The sequence below is a fragment of the Macrotis lagotis genome, chromosome 1 (assembly GCF_037893015.1).
Source record: "Macrotis lagotis isolate mMagLag1 chromosome 1, bilby.v1.9.chrom.fasta, whole genome shotgun sequence".
Taxonomy (NCBI): domain Eukaryota; kingdom Metazoa; phylum Chordata; class Mammalia; order Peramelemorphia; family Peramelidae; genus Macrotis; species Macrotis lagotis.
This window is the reverse complement of record NC_133658.1, coordinates 416,474,495-416,496,784: the sequence shown is the minus strand read 5'-3', so window position 1 is coordinate 416,496,784 and position 22,290 is coordinate 416,474,495. Positions and strand designations below refer to the sequence as shown.

The 22,290-nt window shown below is 35.6% G+C and overlaps 1 protein-coding gene across 8 annotated transcripts in view; it reads left to right on the top strand.

The window, feature by feature from the left end:
• Positions 1-19,360, top strand: part of CLMN (calmin) — a 151,427-nt gene extending 132,067 nt beyond the window's left edge. For 4 of the 8 annotated variants that reach the window (XM_074213010.1, XM_074213008.1, XM_074213011.1 and 1 more), the window contains 4 exons: positions 5,145-5,338; positions 13,046-13,106; positions 14,651-14,718; positions 19,157-19,360. In XM_074213010.1, coding sequence (XP_074069111.1) covers positions 5,145-5,338; positions 13,046-13,106; positions 14,651-14,718; positions 19,157-19,325 — 492 coding nt within the window. In that variant the 3' untranslated portion in view covers positions 19,326-19,360. Of the gene's footprint in view, positions 1-5,144; positions 5,339-13,045; positions 13,107-14,650; positions 14,719-19,156 lie in introns of those variants that run through there. The other 4 variants (XM_074213009.1, XM_074213013.1, XM_074213015.1 and 1 more) reach the window with 4 other exon arrangements.
• The last annotated feature ends 2,930 nt before the right edge of the window (positions 19,361-22,290 follow it).

Sequence of the window (22,290 nt, the reverse complement as noted above, 5' to 3'; positions counted from 1 at the left end):
TCTACAAATTGGCTTTTGAGGAGGGAAGAGAATGTCTACACAGTACACTTTTTAATTTAATCTGTATCATTAGGATTTCTTCCCATTACTTTCTAGACCCATCACTTTCTTAACTCTAGACAATAACAAAACAATAAATCAAGCCCTCATTTGCAGCATCTGCCAATTTGAGATGTAAGTACTCACACTGAAAATTTAACAATTGCCTTTTGTGAGCTGGTTCCAGCTGGCTCCACCACACTCCTAAAGTGAACCATCCACCATTGTTCAAGTAATTGCCTAAAGGACTTTATCTTCCTAGGGAATTCCTAGGACACTGCAAATCTCTGTGCTTTCTTGACCTTGGATTTTGCTCATTAGTCTAAAGACCACTCTGAGAGGAAAGCAGGAGTGAGAATTTAGCTTAACAAAGAAAGTTTTAGAACCAGAGTATGCCCCCAAAATGGGGAGCACTTCGAAGTACAGTGAAAGGACTGAACACCATCCTCTGGCCCTTAAAAGAAGAGGAAAAAATTCAAGTAATGAACCTAATGGATTGTGCTAGATATGGAACCCATAACATTAGAGTGGCACAATGGATGTTACTTGCCCTGGGCTTGGAGGAAAGAATATCTGGGTTTGGTTTTTGCCTCAAACACTTATGAACTTTGTGACCCTGGGCAAAACACTGTTTCTTAGATTGAGTTTCATCTGTAAAATGACTTCTAAAGAGCTATTTCAAGTCTTCCGCACTGCCCCTAAACCTTAGTTTAACTTTGTTTTTTAAAAAAGGACATAAGGCTTGTATTCCCCATCTCATCTATGTATTTTAAGAAAAACCTTGACTGGATAGTGAAGAGTGGTTCATGTCTGAGTCAGTGATGAAATGTGGGAAGGCTTTTCTAGAATCCATATTGATTATCATTGTATTAAAATTTTTATTTATTTAAATAACATACTTTGTAGTTGACCATCGTGTAATTTCCTTTTCTGTATCTTGAGTAACATGGAGTGGATGGATTAGGAATGTTACTGAACAGGGTTTTTCTGCAGCATAAGTGCTATGAATGTATAAGCAATAGGAAATGGAGTTCCGGGAAAAATTATCTAGATGTTTAAGGCAAAACCAAATAAAAATTCAAGGAAAAAATCTATTGGGAAAGAGAAATTCATATGCCCAGCTTGAATGTCTACTTTGCTTCAATTTATGGGCTAGTTGTTTCCTTCTCTGCTTTGCTTGCAGTGCTGGCTTAAAAATGTGATGTTATTGACTTTAACAAAAAAAAAATCTTTTACTGTGTTAAGATCATAGTGCCCAACTTTGTAGAAAATGAAAACTTCATTTAAGAATTAGTCCCTGCCCTTTTGGAGATTATTTCTGGAAGGGAATTTTAACACATGTAGATCATATAACTGTTATTCAAAATGACAATCAATGCACAAAAAATGCAGACTGCACACCAAATGAGGTCTGAGGGTAGGAGTCAAGATTTACTAATTGAAGATATCTAGGGCATTTTGGGAGGGGGTGGGACACATTGAGTTAATCCTCAAAAGATGGGTAGAATTTCAGCAGTCAGGGAGAATAGACATTCTAGGAGTGGGGATTTTGAGAGACTTTTACCCAGATATGCATAATGCAGATGCAAGGTATGATTGTCCTCTTAACCCCTGCCCTTCCACATGTAAACTAGAGGGTGGAAAGAACTGGGGAGCAACACAGTGGGGAGTTTAATTAGCATGGTAAACTAGAAAGTTAAGTAACTATATTTAAAAACAAATTTTAATGAATGACCCCATAGCATTTTGGTGCCATCCAAGTCTGAGGGAGTAATTCAAATCCCACCTAAGCAACTAAAGACCTTTGACCTTGAGAAAGACATTTAATTTAGCCTCTCTGAGCTAAGCTTTATTGGCTCATCATTTTAAAAAAATCTAGAAAATAGAATTTCCTCAATAAGTGAAGAGAAAGGAGAAAGAAAGCCTGGGTGTGAGCACCTTAGCTCCTATTAATAATAATAATAATAAAAATTATTGTTTATTGTCAATTTTAAAGTTTACAAATAGTTCTTATTTGTGTTTTGAAGAAACTAGCAGGTAGCTTGGTCTTATTCCCAATTCACAGATGGAAAAACTGACTTGCCCAGAGCTAGCCATCAAGTGTCTGCATTTGAACTGTGGTCTTCTTGACTCCTAAGTCCAATGCTCTAAACACCTGCTTTAATAAAGATAAATAAAACAATAAACAGAAAAGATCACAAAGCCTAGATCCTAGCTTTGACATTTTTAGCCATATAATCCCAATTTCCTCCTTTAAAAAATGAGATTAGTATTATCTGTAACAATTCAATGTGATTAATGTTACCTGTAATATTACCTGGCAGGGTGATTATGAAGAAAACTATGTAAATGTGGTCTATTATTTTGTGATTCTTCTCACCTTCTCCAGAAAAAAAAGGTAGCTTTTGTCTGGTGAGTTGGGAGGAAAGAGGCGAGGGTATGATTTCAAATTCTTCAAAACAATTTTCCTCACCAGTCTTTGTTCATATCTTGGACAATCCCCCCCCCCCCACTTAAGTTTGATTATTAAAATCCTTTAAGACCCAAACCAGTGCAGCAGGTTTTCCCAGCCCTCCAGGGGAGATTCCTGATATGTAACTTTGATAATTCCAGGCTTTGCCCCTCTAAATCACAGGATAGCTATTCTTTTTTTTTCCTTAAGGTGAGAAGGCAGAGCCATATAAAGGCAATGTTTCCTTTTAAAATAGAATTTAATTCCTCTTCTCAGGGTTCGAGAACATCTTGGAGGCAAAAGAATTATCATGGTACTTGACATTTTCTTGTCATTAAGCCAGTTTAGTTCAGATATTTTGAATGCTTGGCTATTTGGGATTCTTTTTTTTCTCCTTCATTTCTTTATAGAACTGTTAGTGTTAGTTAGTGCATTAAGGGTAAAGCACCATATTAGACCTTGCTTTGTTGTGTGATGTTTCCCTGGTTTATCTCTATTGATTTTAAACTGCTTGAAGTCAATTCAGTTCATCTATTCAAAATTTATAATGCATAGTCCTATGCTGGACTGAGGAAGAAGCACAGTTTAGATACAATTTATTCCCTGCCTTCTAGAAGTTTGTAAAAATGAAGCAGCACCTCTCCTTGCCAGGACCAACCCCTGATCTCACTTTTCTGTGAGTCCACTCTTTTGTTCCTCTAGGTAAGCTATCTTCTTGCTTGTTTCTCTCTATTCTCTACCACTATTGTTGTTTCTCTCTATTCACCATCCTTTTAAAAAAAACAAAGCCTTCACTAGATCCAGACAAGGCAGTTGTTCATTCATGCTCTCAGTAAGGTTGTCTACACCTTCTTAGCCTCTACTTCCTAATATCCCATTTATTTCTCAACTTGTCTTCTAATTTTGGTTGTAGTTGCTTCAGTTGTGTCCAAATCTTAATAATCCCATTTGATATTTTCTTGGGAAGGGTATTGAAATATTTGCCATATCCTTCTTCAACCTATTATACAAATAAGGAACTGAAGTAAACAAGGTTCCTTGGTCAAGGTCACTCAGCTAGTAAGAGTCTGAGACTGGATTTGAACTCTTAAAGATGAGTTTTCCTGGGGCGGCTAGATGATGCAGTGAATAGAGCACCAGCCTTGGAGTCAGGAGTACCTGGGTTCAAATCCAACCTCAGACACTTAATAATTACCTAGCTGTGTGGCCTTGGGCAAGCCACTTAACCCCATTCAATCTAAAAAAAAAAGATGAGTTTTCCTGATTCCAAGGTCATTGCTCTATCCACTACACTCTTATTAGCTGCACTCTGCCTTCTGGTACCATCACTCAAAACTATTCTTTTCACCTTTATCAAAATAAAGATTGTTGAGTTGAACTAATGCACACAGTGATGAAAAAGAATTTTTGGAAAGAACATTAAATTTGAAGTTATGGTACCTAGATTAGAATCTGTACTCCACTATTTGGAAAAATAACTTCTACTTTCTGACCCTCAGCTTCATTTGTTAAATGAGAGTAACTTCTAGATGATCTCTTAACTTTCCTTGTTTTAAATCCCAATGATGTCCAACATTACATGATAAATGCAGTAGAGAGCTCCAGAACAAAATTTGATAGCAGATGGAAAGAATAAAGGATAAACTTTCTGAAGGTACTAGCATTTGAGTTAGACTTTTTAATAAGTGGAAATTCCACATTATGTCTTATTTGTCTTTATATCTCTCACACCAGCAGTGGGCTTTGTTAGGTGGTAAGTGCTTAATCAACTTGTGTTTGTTGGGTAGGTGAATTGTATAAACTACTGCTCTGGGATTTTCTAGGACACCTGGTGGTTATATTATCTGAGTTCCCAAAAAAAAGCAGTATAATAAAAAGCCTTATCATCCAAAGATCAAATAGGAAAAATTCTGAACTGTACACTAGAAGTCCTACTTCCAGCCCTTATTAATCTAGCTTTAAGGATATCCCTTCCCTCTCTGAGATTTACTGCTCTCATGGAAAATTACATGATCCTCCTACTACTCTCTACTTAGTTTGAGGCTCAAATGATGGCTGTTAAAGACTTTTAAAAATTTTAACAAAAACTAACATGTAACTATTTAAGTTACATGCAAAGACTATTATCTCATTTGGTTTGTACCACCATCCAGAGAGATAAGTGCTGCAAATATTGTTCCCATTTTACAGATAAGAAAATTGAAAATAAATTATTAAATTTGCCCAGAAGCACATAAGGGTATTATGATGTGCTGGATATGTACCAATCTTTGACTTAAAAGAACATTATTTAACCATAAATAATTACTATCTCTGTGACTTTCAGCAAGTTGTGCTAACTTCTTCTATTAAAAAGGGAATAATGCTTATGCTACCTGAGTCAGCATAGTTTTAAGAAATGTGATTTGTAAATAATGAACAACAATAGAGAAATTTGAATTATTTGTATTTGATTGTTGGTTAGCAGTTGGGTAAATAGGGCTGAGGTGAAAGTAGAGGGAGTCTAAAAAGAAGCTTGGGTTGAGATTTGTGATAGATGTTGCTGAAGAAACTTTCAGTGAAGGAAGTACTATTGGACTTAGTTAGAAGAGACAGAAGCATGACAAAGCTATACTACTTCACACTTCAGTGGAAAATATTGATTTCTTTTAAGTCCCAGGATTTTCAAAATGTGGGCAAGTTAGATGCCTCTTTGGAGAAATTGCCAGAAGAAGCTAGCAACATTAAGAAGAACGAAGAATGGAATCATGGGGACCAAGCAGAGAGTTCGCTTCTTGCAGCAGCTAAAGCTGCTGACTTCTCAGAGGATCTAGAAGAAGAAATCATTGATCGCAAAGTGAATTCAAGGTATTTGGTTTTTACAGAATTTTCTCTCAGATTCAAGAATCTGAAAATGACTTTATTAATTACATCTCACTTTTATGGTGGGGCACAGCCAGGCACAAAGGAAGGAGCCCTGGACTCTGAGCCAGAAGACCTGGGTTCTAGACCCAAAATTGCCACTCACTGGTTCCATGCATTTAGCAAGTCATTTAATTCCTCTGAGCCTCAGTTTCCTCATCTTTGAAGCAGGCATAATAGCTTTCACATGGCCTACTTCACCAGGTTGTTATAAGGAAAGTACTTTCAAAGCCTAAAATCCTTATATAAATGTTGTTTTAGTTAATAAATGTGAAAGTATATTGCAGCTGTAATGGGGAGGCAGTATTTACATGGACAATTGTGACTTAAAATTCAAAAATTTGATTTTAACTATTACTCTCAACTTCGTTGACCAAGCCTTCACCAGATCTGTAACACAAGGAGCAAAGGAGGAGGATTTAAGTTCTGTCTCCTCTTTTTGACCACATTCACCTCATAATTATGAACAGGAGGACGTGGTTAATTTACAAATCACTGATCCCTAAAAAATTGAAAGTGGCCTGCAAATATCTAAACATAGCCTTGATCACTCAGAAAATATAAGGAGCACAGAAAAGAAAAATTTTAATTTAAAAAAAGAAAGAAAGCATTGGAAACTCAGTATTCAAAACAGACCTAGGGTTCATATTCTAACTCCACCATTTATACATTTGTGTGACCTGGAGCAAATCCCTTCCTCAGTCTAAATTTCAGTGACTTCATCTGCCAAAAGAGAGTATTGGGCTAGATAATATCTAAGTTCTCTTCCAGATTTAAGTACTATGAAGCCTGATGCCTTAGCTCAGCATACATGCTGAATAGTCTCTAAACTTTCTGTACCCGAAAAATGAACATTCAAGATGGTTTTTACATTTTTGCATGTAAGAGAATATATTTGGCAGCTATCCCATGATTTGGGGATAAGGGTTTTATTAAATATTCTAGAGTTTGAAGGGATCCCAAAGTTAAACAGGACTCATTACTTGGCCACCCATTCATGAATCATGAATCTTAACCTTTTCTTACTTGGAGCAACTCTTTGAAATCTCTTCCTTTTATTAAACTATAGTTTATCCGTCTCTCCAAATTTCTATCTATTGGACCTAGTTCTTTCCCTGGTTAAGCAGAAATCAAGAAGAGAAAACATATATTAGGTGACTAATCTATGTTCCAGGTCCCATGCTGTATCCTAGAAATACAAGGGAAAATGATAGTTCCTGCCTTGAGAAAATGATGACAGTCTAGTTGAGGGATGAAGGATAGATACCAATAATAGAAGATAGAATAAGATAAATGTACTCAACAGGCCTATCAGACAAAACATTTTGTGAAGGAAGAATTACTTATAGCCAAGGGAATCAGGGAAGTTTTTTTAATGAAGGACATGGTACTTGAACTGGATCTTAAAAAGAGTTTTCAGCAGAAAGCAATGTGCAGATGCTTCAATCCATGCACTGTGGACAGTGACATGTACCAAAGCCCAGAGGTGAGAGAGGCATGATGAGATCATGATAACTAAAGCTTGCCTGAAAAATAGAATATGTGAAAAGAACAACTGGAAAATAAAACTGGAAAGTAAGTTGGAGCATTGGAGCTAGACAATGTTAGACCTTATATACTAGTTTGTATTTTTTCTAGTAGCCTATTGGAAATCAGTGAAGTTTTTGGAGCAATGGAGTGGCATAGTGTAAGAGGAAGTTGCATTTAGAAAGTTCTTTTTGGGGAGACTTAGGTGGCTCAGTGGATCTCTGTAGTCCCTGGATTCAGGAGTACCTGAGTGCAAATCCGTCCTCAGGCTATTTAATATAATTACCCAGCTGTGTGGCCTTGGGCAAGCCACTTAACCCCATTGCCTTGCAAAAAAGTCTTTATTAAAAAAAAAAAAAGAAAATTGTTTTGGCCACAGAGTGAACAAAAACAGATAGGAGACATTCATTTTAACACCACTAAATATATCTACTCTTAAGTCTTTTCTTTCTTCCTCATAAAATGTTGGTTCAATTCTTCTAGATAATTCTGGCTTGCCAGTATTTTCTCTAAAATTTTCAACTAGTATTAGATAAGAAAGATCACTTTCTGACCTCTCCAGGAAACACCTCTATTCTTCTTTACATTGCTGCTTGCCTTCCATATCACATTAATCATTCATATTGACCTTGCAGGCCTCTCAAACTTTTGAATCTTTTTCATAGAACTTGTTTGCCTACCATGCCTCTTATTCTGAATTTTTTTTACCCAAGAATAGGAATTTATATCTATCCTTCTTAAATTTCATCTTTAACCTGTCTTTTCAGCCTAATGACATTTTTTGAGATTGCCATTCTATTATCCCAGTTTCATCCTCTCTATTATGTCTTGATTCAAGTTCAGTTCAATTCAACAGATATTTATTAAAAACTTTCTGTGCAGAAGACACTATGGTAGGTCTCTGGAATACCAGAACAAAAAAAAAGAAAAATAGTTTCTGCCCTCAGGTAGCTTAAATTCCAGGTAGACTTGAAATGTACCATGATAATTTTACAATGTAATTTGAGAAGGGAGAGAACTTTTAAGTTCTAGAGGACATAGAGAGTTTCATAAAAGATAATTGCACCCTAATTGAGCCTTGAAGTAAGAAAAAAATATTTGACAAGCAGAGGGAGAGGAGAAGAATACTCTAGGCATGGGAAATAGGATAAAGATAAAATAGAATACCAATAGCCTAATTTGCAATATAAATCAATGTGAAAGAAATAATATGATGGATAGAGCATCAGCCCTGGAATCTGGAGGACCTAAGTTCAAATCCAGACTCAGACACTTAATAATTACCGAGCTGTGTGACCTTTGGCAAGTCACATATCCCCAGTTGCCTTGCAAAAAAAAACAAAAGAAATAATATGAAATGTCTGAGAAGGTAGGTTAAATCCAAATTGGGAGGGATCTTAAGTAGCAGATGGAAGGGTTTGCCTTTTATCTTAGAGATTTTTAGGGAATCACTGAAGATAATTGAATATGAGAGAAATATAGTCAAGTCTGTGTTTGGAAGACAGATTGTAAAAGGTAGAGGCTAGGAAGAGAGAGACCAAGAATAATGGACTGATAGTAAAGAAAAGAAAATGAATGTGAGAAATGTTGTGGAGATAGAATTAATAAACTTAGCAATTGATTTACCAGGTGAGAGTAGAAGCATTAAGGATGACATTAAGATTCTGAATCTGGGTGATTAGGAATCCTGGTAGTACCAGTAATAAAAATAGAACTTATATGAGGGGCAAACTAGAGAACATAGAATGAATTGTGTGTTGAATTTGAAATTCCCTTGAAAAATCCATGTAGAGATGATCCACAAGTAATTGGTAAGGTGAGAAGTTCAGTAGAAATTGATATTGGATTTAGAGATACAAAACATGAGAAAATACAATTTAAAATATTGAACAGGAAGGGATTTAGAAGTCATCTTTTACTATACCCCCTCGTTGTTTAGTTGAGGAAACTGAAGTCCAGAGAAATTAAGTTACTAATCTGTGGTAACACATCTGAAAGTGGCTGAGCTGGGATTCAGATTCAAACCCTCTGACTCCAAATCCACTGCCCCTTGCTGCCTCATATATAAAGATAATAGGGAATAGATGAAATCTCTACATGAGACAATGTGGAAAGAGAAGAGAGCCCAAGAGACAGCACTGGGGGACATCAGTACTTAGGAGATGGAAAATGGATTTTGATTCAACAAAGAAGCAGTCCTACAGGTAGGATTAGTGAGACTGATCAGCTAAGAGGAGAAAAAGAAAAAGACAATGTCACTAAAGCCAAGGAAGAAGAGAGTATTCAGGAGAAAGATGATCACCACCAAAAAGTTGCAGGAAAGTCAAATTGGATGAAGATCAAGAAAAGGCTAGAAGAATTCACAGTTTAAAGATCATTGAAATCATTTAAGAGAACACTTGTAAGTAGATTTCAGTTAGAGACTAAATTTAAAAGAGTGGAAAGAAAGGAAGAAGAGGCAAGTGAAAACAAACAACTACAGGAGTTTGACTGAAAGAGAAAAAAAGAAAGAAGATTACATTAAATGAAGAGTTTTGGGGTTTTTGATTTAGGTTTTTGACTTAGGGTGCTGTGAGGGGAGAAAGGGAGAACAGAAATGATCAAAGGACAATGCTCCTTGAGGAGATGGGAATAGATAGGATCAAAACTTCAAGTAAAGAAGGATTGACCTTAGCAAAGAGAGGGACTATATCTTCCTTAGAAACTGGGGCAGGGGAGAAGATAATGAATGTCGAGAAAGCTTGTAAGATACAGAATGGGATAAGTAAGAATTCACAATATACTAGATAGCAAGACACTACTTGAACAAGTATGTTAGACAAATAAGACAACCATATAACTGGGGGGTGATTTTAGAGTAGATTGAATTAATTTTGTAGTTGGCTTGATGAGAAAGTGTATTACTATGCAACAAGACAGTAGGAGCAGTGAAGAGAATAGTGAGTTTACTGGTAGTTGTGCTCAAAGTGTCATTAGTATCTATACGTAAATCTCCAAATATGAAGGCAGCAGTTGGAGGAGATAGAAGGATTGAAAGCCACATATTGAATTCAGTGAGAAAGGAGAAGGAGTTACTTGGAGAATGGTGGATCATAGCAACAAAGAATTAGATTGAGAGAGAGATGGATTTCATGAACTTTGAAGTGATAGAGGATTTAAAATAAAGGTTCCAGAGCACAGAATGCATAATGGATGGTATGCTCCACAGGAGCATTTCTGTTGGCCCTTGAATAAGAGTTTTAGTCCTGGGGGAGAACATGGTGGGTCTGGAGACAAGGTAAGCCTTAAAAATGAGCACTTTCATAGGAAATTCCAGTGACGGTGATCCTCTAGAGCACAGGTGCCCAATCTTTTAGCTAGGCCACATTGCCCAACAATAACTTGTCAAGAGCCACATATAAAATTTAACATTTATTCATAACTACCATGTAATTCATGAAATCAATGAGTATACTACTATAAAATGTAATGATACCACATGAGTGGACTTTGAGGGCCACATGCAGCCTGCAACCCACATGTTGGACACACCTGTTTCTAGAGCATGCTGGAAAACTACTTATGCATAATAGCTGTCTTCATGTATTTTAGTGGATTATGTTTGGTCTTAGAGGGTAGAATTTGGAGAGATGCAAATTTTTGTTCATTGTAAGAAGAAACTTTCTAACATTTAGAGTCATCACAAACGCAGAATAAACTTCTTGAGAAAATAATGAATTTCCCCTCATAGGAAGTCCTCAAACAAAAGCTGCACTATTTCTTATAGGGATTATAATAGAGGGGATTCCAAGTCCAGATATAGGTGGATCAACTCTGAGCTCCCTTTAACCTCTGGGATTCTTTGAGTCTAGGAAGCAAGATGAATTCATTGGAATGTTTTGTCCATGTCTTCTCATTCTGAATAATTCTTGAACATATCTTTCCACAAATCTTTAAGAGGTTTTCCCTAATATTTTGGAGATCTATTTCTGGTTCTTAAAATATTTCATAGATATGAGTGCAGCAGTAGGATTGTCCACTCACCAACCTCATTCTCATTGAATGACTGACCTTCCTCCTTTTCTGATCATACATGTCCTCAATAATATTTTTTTATTTTTTTACTTTGCTTTTCACATACAAGTCATTATTGATAAGTGACATACTTACAGTTCATATCTACCTATCATGTGTCTTTTCATTGCCTTTTCAGCTACTTGCCAGTGTGCTTCTGAAATTGTGGTGTTTTATCTTAGAGAATTGTTCAAAGGATAGACTTTTATTTTAGGTATCTTTTAAAGTACTTCACAATTTTACAAGTACAAGCAAGTCCCTTTTCATCTTAGTTCTTGGCTTAATTCATTATTTGTTTGTTTAAGTAGATAATCTAAATGGATTTGACCATTCAACTACATGTCATTATTTGGGTAAGATGTGTTTTTCATCGATTTGTCTTTTCCTGTGAGAATGATTAGATTGTGGGTTGTATTGAAGAGAAGAACCTACTGTGTTTCCAAGTTGGATGCAATAAGCAGTGTCATTCCATAAATAGAAGTTTCTGTGGAACAATTCTCCAACAATAGAAAATCCTCCAGTGTCTCTCTCATTTTTGAGGCTATGTCTCCCTGTTTCTTGCTACACTTAATGTTTACTTTCAGTGGATCATTGAAGAAAGTTATTTCTGTAATAGTCTGTATTATGGAATCCTGTATTATATTACTATATGCATATAAGTTCCTTTGAAGAATGCCTTTAAATGTGCATTCTCTTATACCAAGGCAAGTGCTTTTGGGAGAATTGCAGGGAAGGAGGTAATTGTCACATGAAAGAGAAACAGAATTATATTCTGAGCATCTCTAATTCAGTCATTCGTGTGTCTGTTCTAAAAAGGAATCTGTTCCTTATATTTTCATCCAAGAATCCTTCAACTTGTGCACAGAACCTTCAAAAAGATTGTGTAGATATGAAAGTAGACTTTTAGATTAGTAATTTCTGACATATTTTCAGTTGTTTTTTAAAGTATTTATAACTGCATTCATTTTCATCAAGTGTCATCTCCTTAAAATAATTAGCCTTGTTACAATGTGTTAGAATAAGTAAATCTTGAACCTAAGTTTTCCCAACTCTTGAAGCCACCTTTCTAATCACCAAACAAATCTACTTATTGCTAATACTTCCAGCAACACAGGATTATAATGAAGATTAGAAAATGTTTATGTGCCCTTCATATTTTAGATGCAAATATATACTGTATATCCTATATACAGGGATTTTAATGCCTTTATTTTCAAGTTCTCTTGTGCTCTTTCCTGGTGAGTTAATTCCTGCAAAGTTCTATTAGTCTCTTGTTTTCAGCTCATTATCTCAAGTGAAGTTGTCTTTGAAGTTACTATCGATTTGCTTCTATTTTTTAGATTGTTATTCCACCAATCAAAAACTAGAGTTCTTGGACCCCAAAATGGTTAAATTAAAATTGTCAAAACATATTTGGAGTGAAACTTCAAGAATGAATTATAAAGTTTCTAAGAACAAACCAATGAATTCTTCTGGGATGTCAGAGGATTATTTTCCATATTTTTTTTCCATTTTAGGATCATGAAAAATGATAAAGAATATAGGGGTATGCTATAGACTTAGATTTGGGAAATTTGGTTTTTTGGGTTGTTTTTTTCTCCTAGGATTCTCTCTGCCCTCAAATCATTTCTACTCTCTAGCCCTTATTGGTCTTGGTTACAGGACTAAAAGTTGGATTTTTGTTCAAGGTCGTGCAGCACCACAAGTCCAGTGACTCTAATTCTAGTAGACTACAAGGTCTTTTCCAGCCCTGACAGTCTATGTTATAGACTTCTGAGAATTGTTTCCCCCTCCCAAAGTCTATATACCTATGTTATAATTTCTTTCATGACTTTCTTTCTGATTTTCCCCAACCTCATTTCTTTTAGGACCAGGGTCCACCTTATTCATTTTGTAAGCACAATGTCAATATGGTAATAATAGAGAAAAAAATTCTCATGTTTATCTAAACATCGGAAATTTTGAGTCTCTATGTGCCTAAAGCCATATCACAAGAACTTTGTATAAGAGGAATCTGTATTCCTGAGAAATGAATGGAAGGATGGCCTGATAATAATTTAATTTATTTTCCAGGACAAGCCACAGTGACTCTAGCCTTTATATCCGAAGACAAGGTAATAGGTCCCCAGAAATGGTTAGTATGTTAAGTTCCTCCTTGCTTCACCTCCTTGCTAACTAATCAAATTCCCTCCCATCCCTCAAAAGAAGCTCTTAAAGACAAACATTATAGTCTCTCAAAAATTGGGCAAAAAGGAAAATGGTAAATAGAGTTAGGAATTAGACTGTTTCATTATGAAAATACATGAAAGACCTTTAAAGTTCATTTCCTAATAGGACAGGTAACTAAGAAGGTTAATTGTAGCTTTAGAAATTATTGTTTAGGGGCTGCTAGGTGACGCAGTGGATAGAGTACTGTCCCTGGAGTCAGGAGTACCTGAGTTCAAATCCAGCCTCAGAAACTTAATAATTACCTAGCTGTGTGGCCTTGGGCAAGCCACTTAACCCCATTGCCCTCAAAAAAACTAAAAAAGAAAAAGAGAGAGAAATTTATTCATTTGTTCATTCAATAAACATGTATTAAGAACTTTCTTATGTGATTCTGTAAAACATGGTAAAAAGACTTTTTATTAATGTGTAAACCACATGACCAGTATAACATCTTCTGAGGCTTGTAGGATAGAAAGTATAACACTTTGAATTTGGCGTCTTAGAGAATTTTCTAGAGCAATGAGAGAGGTTTTGACTTGTCCAAGGTCACACTATCATGTTACATGTGTTAGAATAAGTAAGTCTTGAACCTAAGTTTTCCCAACTCTTGAAACCACTTTTCAAACAAATCTACTTAATGCTAATACTTACAGCAACACAGGGTTATAATGAAGATTAGGAAAGGTTTATGCGCTCTTCATATTTTAGATACAAATATATACACACACATAATTATTTAATTAAACTGAATTAAAAGCTTTGTAAAGCACTAAGTACATATGTTATTGTTGCTGTACTGTTATTAAAGATAGTGCAAATGTTCTGGTTCATATTTACATTTTTCCATTTTAAATTACAGTAAAAGATTTAGATTATATTATTTTGTCAGATTTTAGATCAAATAAAATTTATCCATACATTACATATGCACAGTACATGTGTGCACTTATTGTGTGTATGTATATATATAATAATATACATATAATATATATGCACATGTCCTATGTCATATATAGGTATGTGCTTATTTCAACAGATATATTTATCTATATAAATTATATATAAATATACACAAATCTTGGAAAATCCAATTTCTATTAAAAATTTCATAATTTAAATTTATTGTTAGGTAGATAAAACTAAGAGGATTTGACCATTCAACTACATGTCATTATTTGGGCAAGATGTGTCTTTCATCTATTTGCCTTTTCCTGTGTGGATGATTAGATTGTGGATTGTATTGAAGAGAAGAACCTACAGTGTTTTCCAAGTTGGATGCAATAAGCAGTGTCATTCATAAACAGAAATTTCTATGGAACAATTCTCCATCAATAGAAAATCCTCCAGTGTCTCTCTCATTTTTGAGGCTGTGTCTCCCTATTTCATGCTGCTCTCAATGTTTACTTTTTCTCTCTTGAATATTTCACTTACTAAATTATTTTTTTTGTTTGTTTTTACATTTAATGGTAGGATCATGTCAGCCATGGTCGTTTGAGACCTGCAAACACAGAAGAAAGAAGAAATCGATTATTAATCAGGTAGGTGATTCTTAAAAATTGAAAAACAAGGTCCCACAATCTTTTCTAAACAAATTTATCTTACTAACAGCTTTTTTTGCCACGCAGGATGGTAGGTGTGGTGTGTCGGAAAGAATTCCTGTATTTGCATTTCAACTCTGATTCTGACATTGACCTCAGACAAAAATCAGTCCAAGTCTTTGAGTTTCTGTTTTCAAAGCTGTCAAAAGGGAATGATAGTATGTCTATTATTCCTCCTAATAGGGTAATTAAGATGAACATTTGTAAAAATATAAAAAGATTATAGAAATGTCAGTTGTTAATAATAGAATATTAGTAACAATGATGTCCCCCTAATCTTTAAATTGATTGAGAAAATTGCTTCCCTGGAATTTTTATAAATTAAATATAAATCAGAAGAAAAGACTGGAAAATAAAATTGGGAGGAAGGGGAATTATGGCTATTTCAATTTCAAACCTGTTCAGGAAATAAATCAAAATTCATTTTTCACTACTGTGGGGCAAGTGGGTGTTAGAAGCTGATGAATATTTAGAGAATTGGAATAAACTGATAATGAGAACAGAGCCAATATACAAGACAGAGGAGACATAGTAAAAGTAATTCCAGGATCCTCTACCTGTCTTGCCCTGATGATCCTAGTATATCCTGACAGTTGAGCTAATGCTTTGGTGCAAGTACCATACTAAGAAACCCCCTTAGTGCTTTTATAGGGCTATAGAATCAAAGCAGACATGAAGATAGGATGCAAAAGAACAAGGAATTTATGAAATTATTTTTACTGTTGAAGAATTAGCTGCCTCAAGGCTAACTTTGCGGGATTGAGATTGATGTTGATGGATTACTGTTCCAGAAAAAATGCCTTTTTAGAATGTAGAAATACAAAGCTTCTCAAAAGCCTGGTCTGGTAAGGATCTGAACCATTCACCAATCTTACTGTTATTTTTAGCCATTGATTTGAACCAGCTTGGGAGGAATAAGAAGACATGTGTTATAGGGGAAAGAGGAATAGATTTGGAGTAGGAAGTCCTATATCAAGTCTTTTAACATCTTATCTCTGTACCTGTTAAGCATTTATAAACTGTTACAGTTGGACCTTCCTATAGGTTACTGTGGTCCCTTCATATATTCTGATTCTTGAGTTAAAACTGCTTCTCCTGTGATAGATACTTTGTTGTTCAGTTATATCTAAATTTTCTTGGATCCCTTCAGTAATGTCTAACCAGGATTATGACTATACTAGGACACATGGGAAATAATACCCCATTTGGTGACCCACAGACCCCAGCTGAAAGTGTGCTTATTTCCCTCCCACTAAGAATTCTTGCCAAGTGATGAGGGAAAACACCAATCTTCTAAGAATATAGACATCTTGTTGTTGCTGTGGCAATTATAGACCAGCAGTATCCACTGACATCCTTAAACTGATGCTCAGGAAATTGTCTTGTGCAGAATCTGTGGAAAGGAGAAAAAAGAAAAGCAAATGTCTAGAATCTTTCACTTGTACTTGAACCCATTCCCCCATTATTGATTGAGTTATCAGTCATACTTAGCAAAACTCACTATGCCTCAGTTTTTCTTTCTATAAAATGGGTAAAAAGCATAGTTGGCATATTTATCACATTTCTGGTTGATAGCTAGGGAAAATAACTGGGACATTTGGTAAGAAAACTGATTCATAAAGTTCCTGAAAGGTTGAAATGAGGGACCAAATCAAATAATATGAAATGAATAGGAACAAATACAAAGCCTAATGCTTGGATTTTTAAAAAATCAAAAGTATAAGCATGGATGGAGGAGACATTGATAAAAAATAACTCTTGAGGAAAAGACCAAAAAGTTCTGGTTGATTGACTACAATAATAAATGAATCAGTAGTGTGCTATTTGGGGTTGAAGATGGGGAGTTGCCACATCAGACTTATGAGTTCTTCAGTGTGGTGAAATTTTCAGTATAGACCCCACCTTCACCAACTGAATAAAATTGTTCATCTGTAACTTAAAGTCTTACAGAATCACTTGAGATATCGGGATGTTATATGACTGGTCCGTGGTCATACAATTTGAATGTGTCCAAGGCAGGATTTGAATCTAAGCCTTCTCCAGCGTGGATCCTGTTTTCTGCCACTCTACAATGAATGACTATTTATCAGGGTTGCTTATAGAGAGGATTCCTGTTCAAGTAATAGTGGGACTAAATGAATTCTATAGTCCCTTTAACCTCTGAGATTATGTAATTCTTTTAAATTTTCAGTTTGAGAAAATAGAATATATGCCAAAAAGCTACATTAAGACAGAGGCTGTGACATGATGGAAACCTCCCCTCTCAAAAAAAAAATCCCACAAATTAATTTGATATTTTCTTCTATGTTTGTCAGGCCATATTTGAAATATTATGGATAATTATCCTTGGGACATTTTAGGAATAAGATTGATAAATTAAAGTGTAGTTGAAGATAGTAAAGAGCCCTAAGATCCTGACATCCAAAAATCAGTTGAAGGAAATGGGAAAATTTAGCCTTGAAAATAGAAGATCTATGAGATGCATCATAATTGTCTTCAAGTATTCAAAGGACTTCCAAGTTTCAGAAGGATTAAACTCATTGTGCTTGACTTCAGAAAACAGAATAAGAAGCATTGCATGGATATTATAAAGGGGAAGACTTGGGCTCAAAATAAGGAAAAACTGAGGCAACTAGGTGGCACAGTGGATAGAGCACCTGCCCTGGAATCAGGAGGACCCGAATTCAAATCTACCCTCAGACACTTAATAATTGTCTAGCTGTGTGACCTTGGGCAAGTCATGTAACCCCATTGCTTTAAAATAAAAAAAATAAAGAAAGAAGAAATTGAAAAATAACTAAGAGCTGTGCCAAAATGAAATGGACTCTATAAAGTATTGAGTTCCCCACTACTAGAGGTCTACAAGCGGAGACTAGGCTTGTCATAGACATTATGGAAGGAATATATATTCAGATATCAGTGGAACTTAGTTGCCCCTGAAGACCCTTTCCCCTTTGAAATTAGTGATTATGAGAAATGTTGAACATGTGAAAATAGAAATGGTGATCTTTTGCCCCAAGCAAATGAACCAATATTGCTTTGGTATTTGAAGGGGGAAAATAACACAAAACTAGAATTTTCAGGGATCCTAAATGCAGCCCCTTTTGGTTTCTGCATTTGGATCACCTAGTTGTAGATTGTTCATAGTCAATATTTCAGTCCTCATTTGGCTGTTCTGCCATGCAGCAGGCTTCTGGACCTCCAAATTCCCTGCCATTCAGAAAAATTAAATAAAGCAAGGGCCCTTAGGCTAATCTTCTGAAAATCAACCCCCCCAAAATAGAAATGAACTGTTTGGATTGCTCATTGTTTCTAAATAAACCATTTTTACAGATGATTAAGAATATTACTATCTGCTGGTGGATATTTGAGTAATGGGTTGATTTTTGTTACAAATTGATTTCATCCAAATCGAGATGGGAATAATTTCCCACAGTTATTAAATTTGTTAGTGGGCTGTCCCAAAAGTAATGAAATTTCTATCGATGGAAATGTTCAAATGAAGGTAGACCAACAACTTGTTGGGGTTGTGCTAGAAAAGAATCTGTTTTAGAAAAAGGCTTGGTTATAAGATAAGAGTAATAGTATTTCAGTGACCTAAGAGACCTCAAAGATCAGGTGGTTCAGTGGTTCTCAAAGTGTTCTGGACTCCCAAGGTCATAACTGATTTCATGATGATGCTGAGGCATTTTAATTTTATTTTAATTATAATAAATATATATAATATAGCCCACATAAGCAAAAAGCTCTTTTGTATCCTCATTAATTTTTAAGAGACTAAAAGAGTCCTGATAGAAAAACTGCTGAATTAGTCCAACCTGTACCTGAGTAGGGTCTGCTCTTCATTATTTCCAGTGAAAAGGGAGCTCATTAACTTATCAGGCAATCCATTCCATTTTTTTAAGGTTTTTACAAGGCAAATTGGGTTAAGTGGCTTGCCCAAGGGTACATAGTCAGGTAATTATTAAGTGTCTTAGGCCGGATTTGAGCTCAGGTACTCCTGACTCCAGGGCTGGTGCTCTGTGCCACCTAGCTGCCCCAGTCCATTCCATTTTTAAGCAGTTCATGTTGTTATGGAGCAAATAAAGACATCAGAACTTGTGTCTGGGTTCATGCTGTCTTTGCCTTCTGCTGTCTGACTGATGCTTAGAGAGCCCCTCTCAAGGGGCATTCATTGGATCATCTCAAGTCCCTTTCATTTCTAAGATTCTTTGGTTTTGAACTCCTGGGATTGTCTTAATTTTTCATTGAGGTCATCAGATTGGGGGTACTCTGTTTACTCCATCTCCCTGGCCCTGACTCCTGACTCAGAGATCCCTCATTGCTATATCTGCTTATCTGATATCAGCTTGTTATAATTTCTATCTTTCTTTTCTAGGAAGGTGAACAGCTTCGGAGAGGCCACGCTGCAAGGACATCATGGTGCACACTCCGATTCACTTGTACATTTTGCACAACAGCAAGACTTGGTGTACTTCATCCTTTTCCTCTGGTTGCTGGTTTACTGCCTCTTGCTCTTCCCTCAGCTTGATATAAAAAAACTTTGATTTGTGTGTTTCAATAATAAAGGACAAAGACCTAATTGTATTTTTTTAATATTGGGGATGGTTAGTGAGAAGGATCAAGGTGTGGACTGATCAGTGACTTGGGGTGAAACATAAACTCACCTCTGGCCAATTTAAGGATAAGGGTATCTTTATTCCTTGTTAATAAAGCCATAGTAAGTTTCCTACCTTCACAGAGTATGTGTAAGCAAGATAAGTAAATAATTATTAGAACCAATTCTGAGTCTATGGATTTTGCTTTAGCATACATTCGATTCTTCACAAGACCACCAACATAGACTGTAGCTTCCTCAAATCTTAAAGGAATTTCATTGGGTTGGTGGCTTAAAATAATCAATGAGCAACTACCCTTCTGGTGACTGCCTTACCTCATTTAATAAGGCCAGTCCTAAGACAGGAGACACCCAAGCCATACCCAGACTTACACTTGAAATCTTCCTGCCAAAGTTTGCATTCTACTGGCATAGGCTTTGAAAGCTTCCCATACTTTGAAGAGGTTGTCATACTTTTCATTGCATTTAAATAAGTTAGGATAGGAATCTGGATTTAGAGCTGCCCTGATTTAAGTGAGGTCATTTGCCTGGCCAGCAGAGACTGCACTTGACATCAGCAGAGATGCTCACAAAAGTTTACCAGTATGGTTTGTTTATGGTTCTAAATTCTGTATCAAAACTCAAACTTTGACCAGCAAAAGAAAATGTTGCATTCCCTCCAAGATCAAATAGGTACACTATGGGGATCTGGCTTCTGGACATCTGTGGGAGAATTTATTGTGTTGGGTGAGAGGAATTGATCTTCACAAAGCCAAAGTCTTGTAAGTGGAGGGCAGACCAGGGGTAATGAAAGACTGTTGGACTTCAAGTTCTGATGTAACACTGATGTTTAATAGTAATGGGACTTTGTACACAGTAGCTAAGATATTCCCTTCATTACAGTTTCATGATCTGTAATATTGACAATGCTGCTTTGCACTGACTATATCAGAGAAATATTGTGAAGAAATTAGTTTGTGAACCTATGATGCTGTTATTTTTTACTTTATTTTTTCCAATTACATGTAAAGATAATTTTCAACATTGATTTTTGTAAGATTTTGAGTTCCACATTTTTTGCCTTTCTCCCTTTCCTCCCCCCTCCTTTGACAGTGAATAATCTGATAACAGCTATTGTACAATTGTGTTTAGCATATTTCTATGTTAGTCATGTTATGAAAGAAGAATCAACAAAAGGGAAAAACCTATGAGAAAGAAAAAACATAAAACCAATTTTTAAAAGTGAAAATAGTATGCTTTGGTCTCCATTCAAACTTCATAGTTTTTTTTCTCTGAATTTTCCATTACAAGAAAAGAATTATCTTTGTTCATTGAACTACTGAGAAGAGCTAAGTCCATCATAGTTGATCATCACCCATTGTTGCTGTTAATGTGTAAATATTCTCTTGGTTCTGCTCACTTCACTACATCAGTATGTGTAGTAAGTCTTCCCAGGTTTTTTCCAAAATCCACTTGCTCATGATTTCTTATAATAGTATTACATCATAATTATATATCATAGTTTGTTCAGCCACTTCTCAGTTCATGGGCATCCTCTCAATTTTCCATTATTTGCCACTACAAAAAATATAAATATTTTCATACATTTGAGCCTTTTATGATATGAATGCTTTTATATAAATGTGAGTTGTGATAGCAACAGATCAGAAATGTCTTAGTTCAGGTCTATACGAAATCAAAGTTTTTCCATAGGCAGAACTATGGAAGATTTCATTGAGGGAAAAGATATGTAGAAGTTTTATGTTTATAAAACATTTTGCATATATTGTCTCGTTTTATCCTTGCAACAACTCTGGGAAACAGGAAATATTACCCCCCCAACATTATAATTGAGCAAACTGAGTTTCCAAGAAATTAAGTAACTTTCCAAGATAACACAATTAGAAAGTATCTGAGACAGGAATTTAATTCAGGTCTTTCTGAAGATCTCCCAATCCACAACTCTAATCCCTATACACCAGCTGCCTTAATTGTTTAAATGTGGGTGCTGCTTAGACAACAGAAGGCAACATAAATGTATATGGGACTAGAAATTAAACTCTTGTAATTTGGGAACTGAATTTTGGTAAATGCACAGAGGAAAAACTTTGGGCAACTTCAGATTTCAGACCTTTTGCTTTGTTCTTCAAAAAGTTTATTCAGGAAGGAACTCAGAGTGGTGGGATGTGTGAGAGAGCAAAAAAAAAAAAGAGTAGGACCCAGGAAATATGGCTGATAGCCCTAACTTTATTAATGTGGACAAGTGACTTCCTCTCTCTGTGGCTTCAATTCCTGCTGTTATATAGTTGGATTATTTATAAGGACCCTCTCAGTTCCAAAGACTAATGTATTTCTTCCTAATCACCAAATTATAGGAAAAACCAGGGTTCAAATACCTCACTGTTCCTTATCAATATGACTTAATGTAAGTTATTCAACCTCTCTGGGCCTCAGTTTACTCAACTGTGAAACAAGGAGATTGGACTAGTGAACTGATAGTTCCTTCCAATTCTAGATCCCATGGATGTTCTGAGTATGTTCTGTGATGTAAATATGTGTACAACTTGAATTTGCCATGATACTCAAAAATGAAGTTTTAATTTATATTTCTGACAGAAACAGAATCATCTCTTCATTTTACCTTCACTGTTGGAAATTCTCCAACAATCTGACTAATACTGGATTCATTGTTTTAATGAATGAGCATAATACAAAACCTCAGAAGCATTCTGTATGGTTATTTTCACTGGCCAGGACTGGAGTTGGAATAACAGAAAGTAAAAAATTGAACTCAATGTAAGAAGTAATTTCCTAACAAAGGGGTCCAACAATAGAAGAGACTGTCTTCACAGGTAGAAAATATATTTAAATAGCCATTATTATTTTCTTGTACAAAACCTCATGGAAGTCAATCT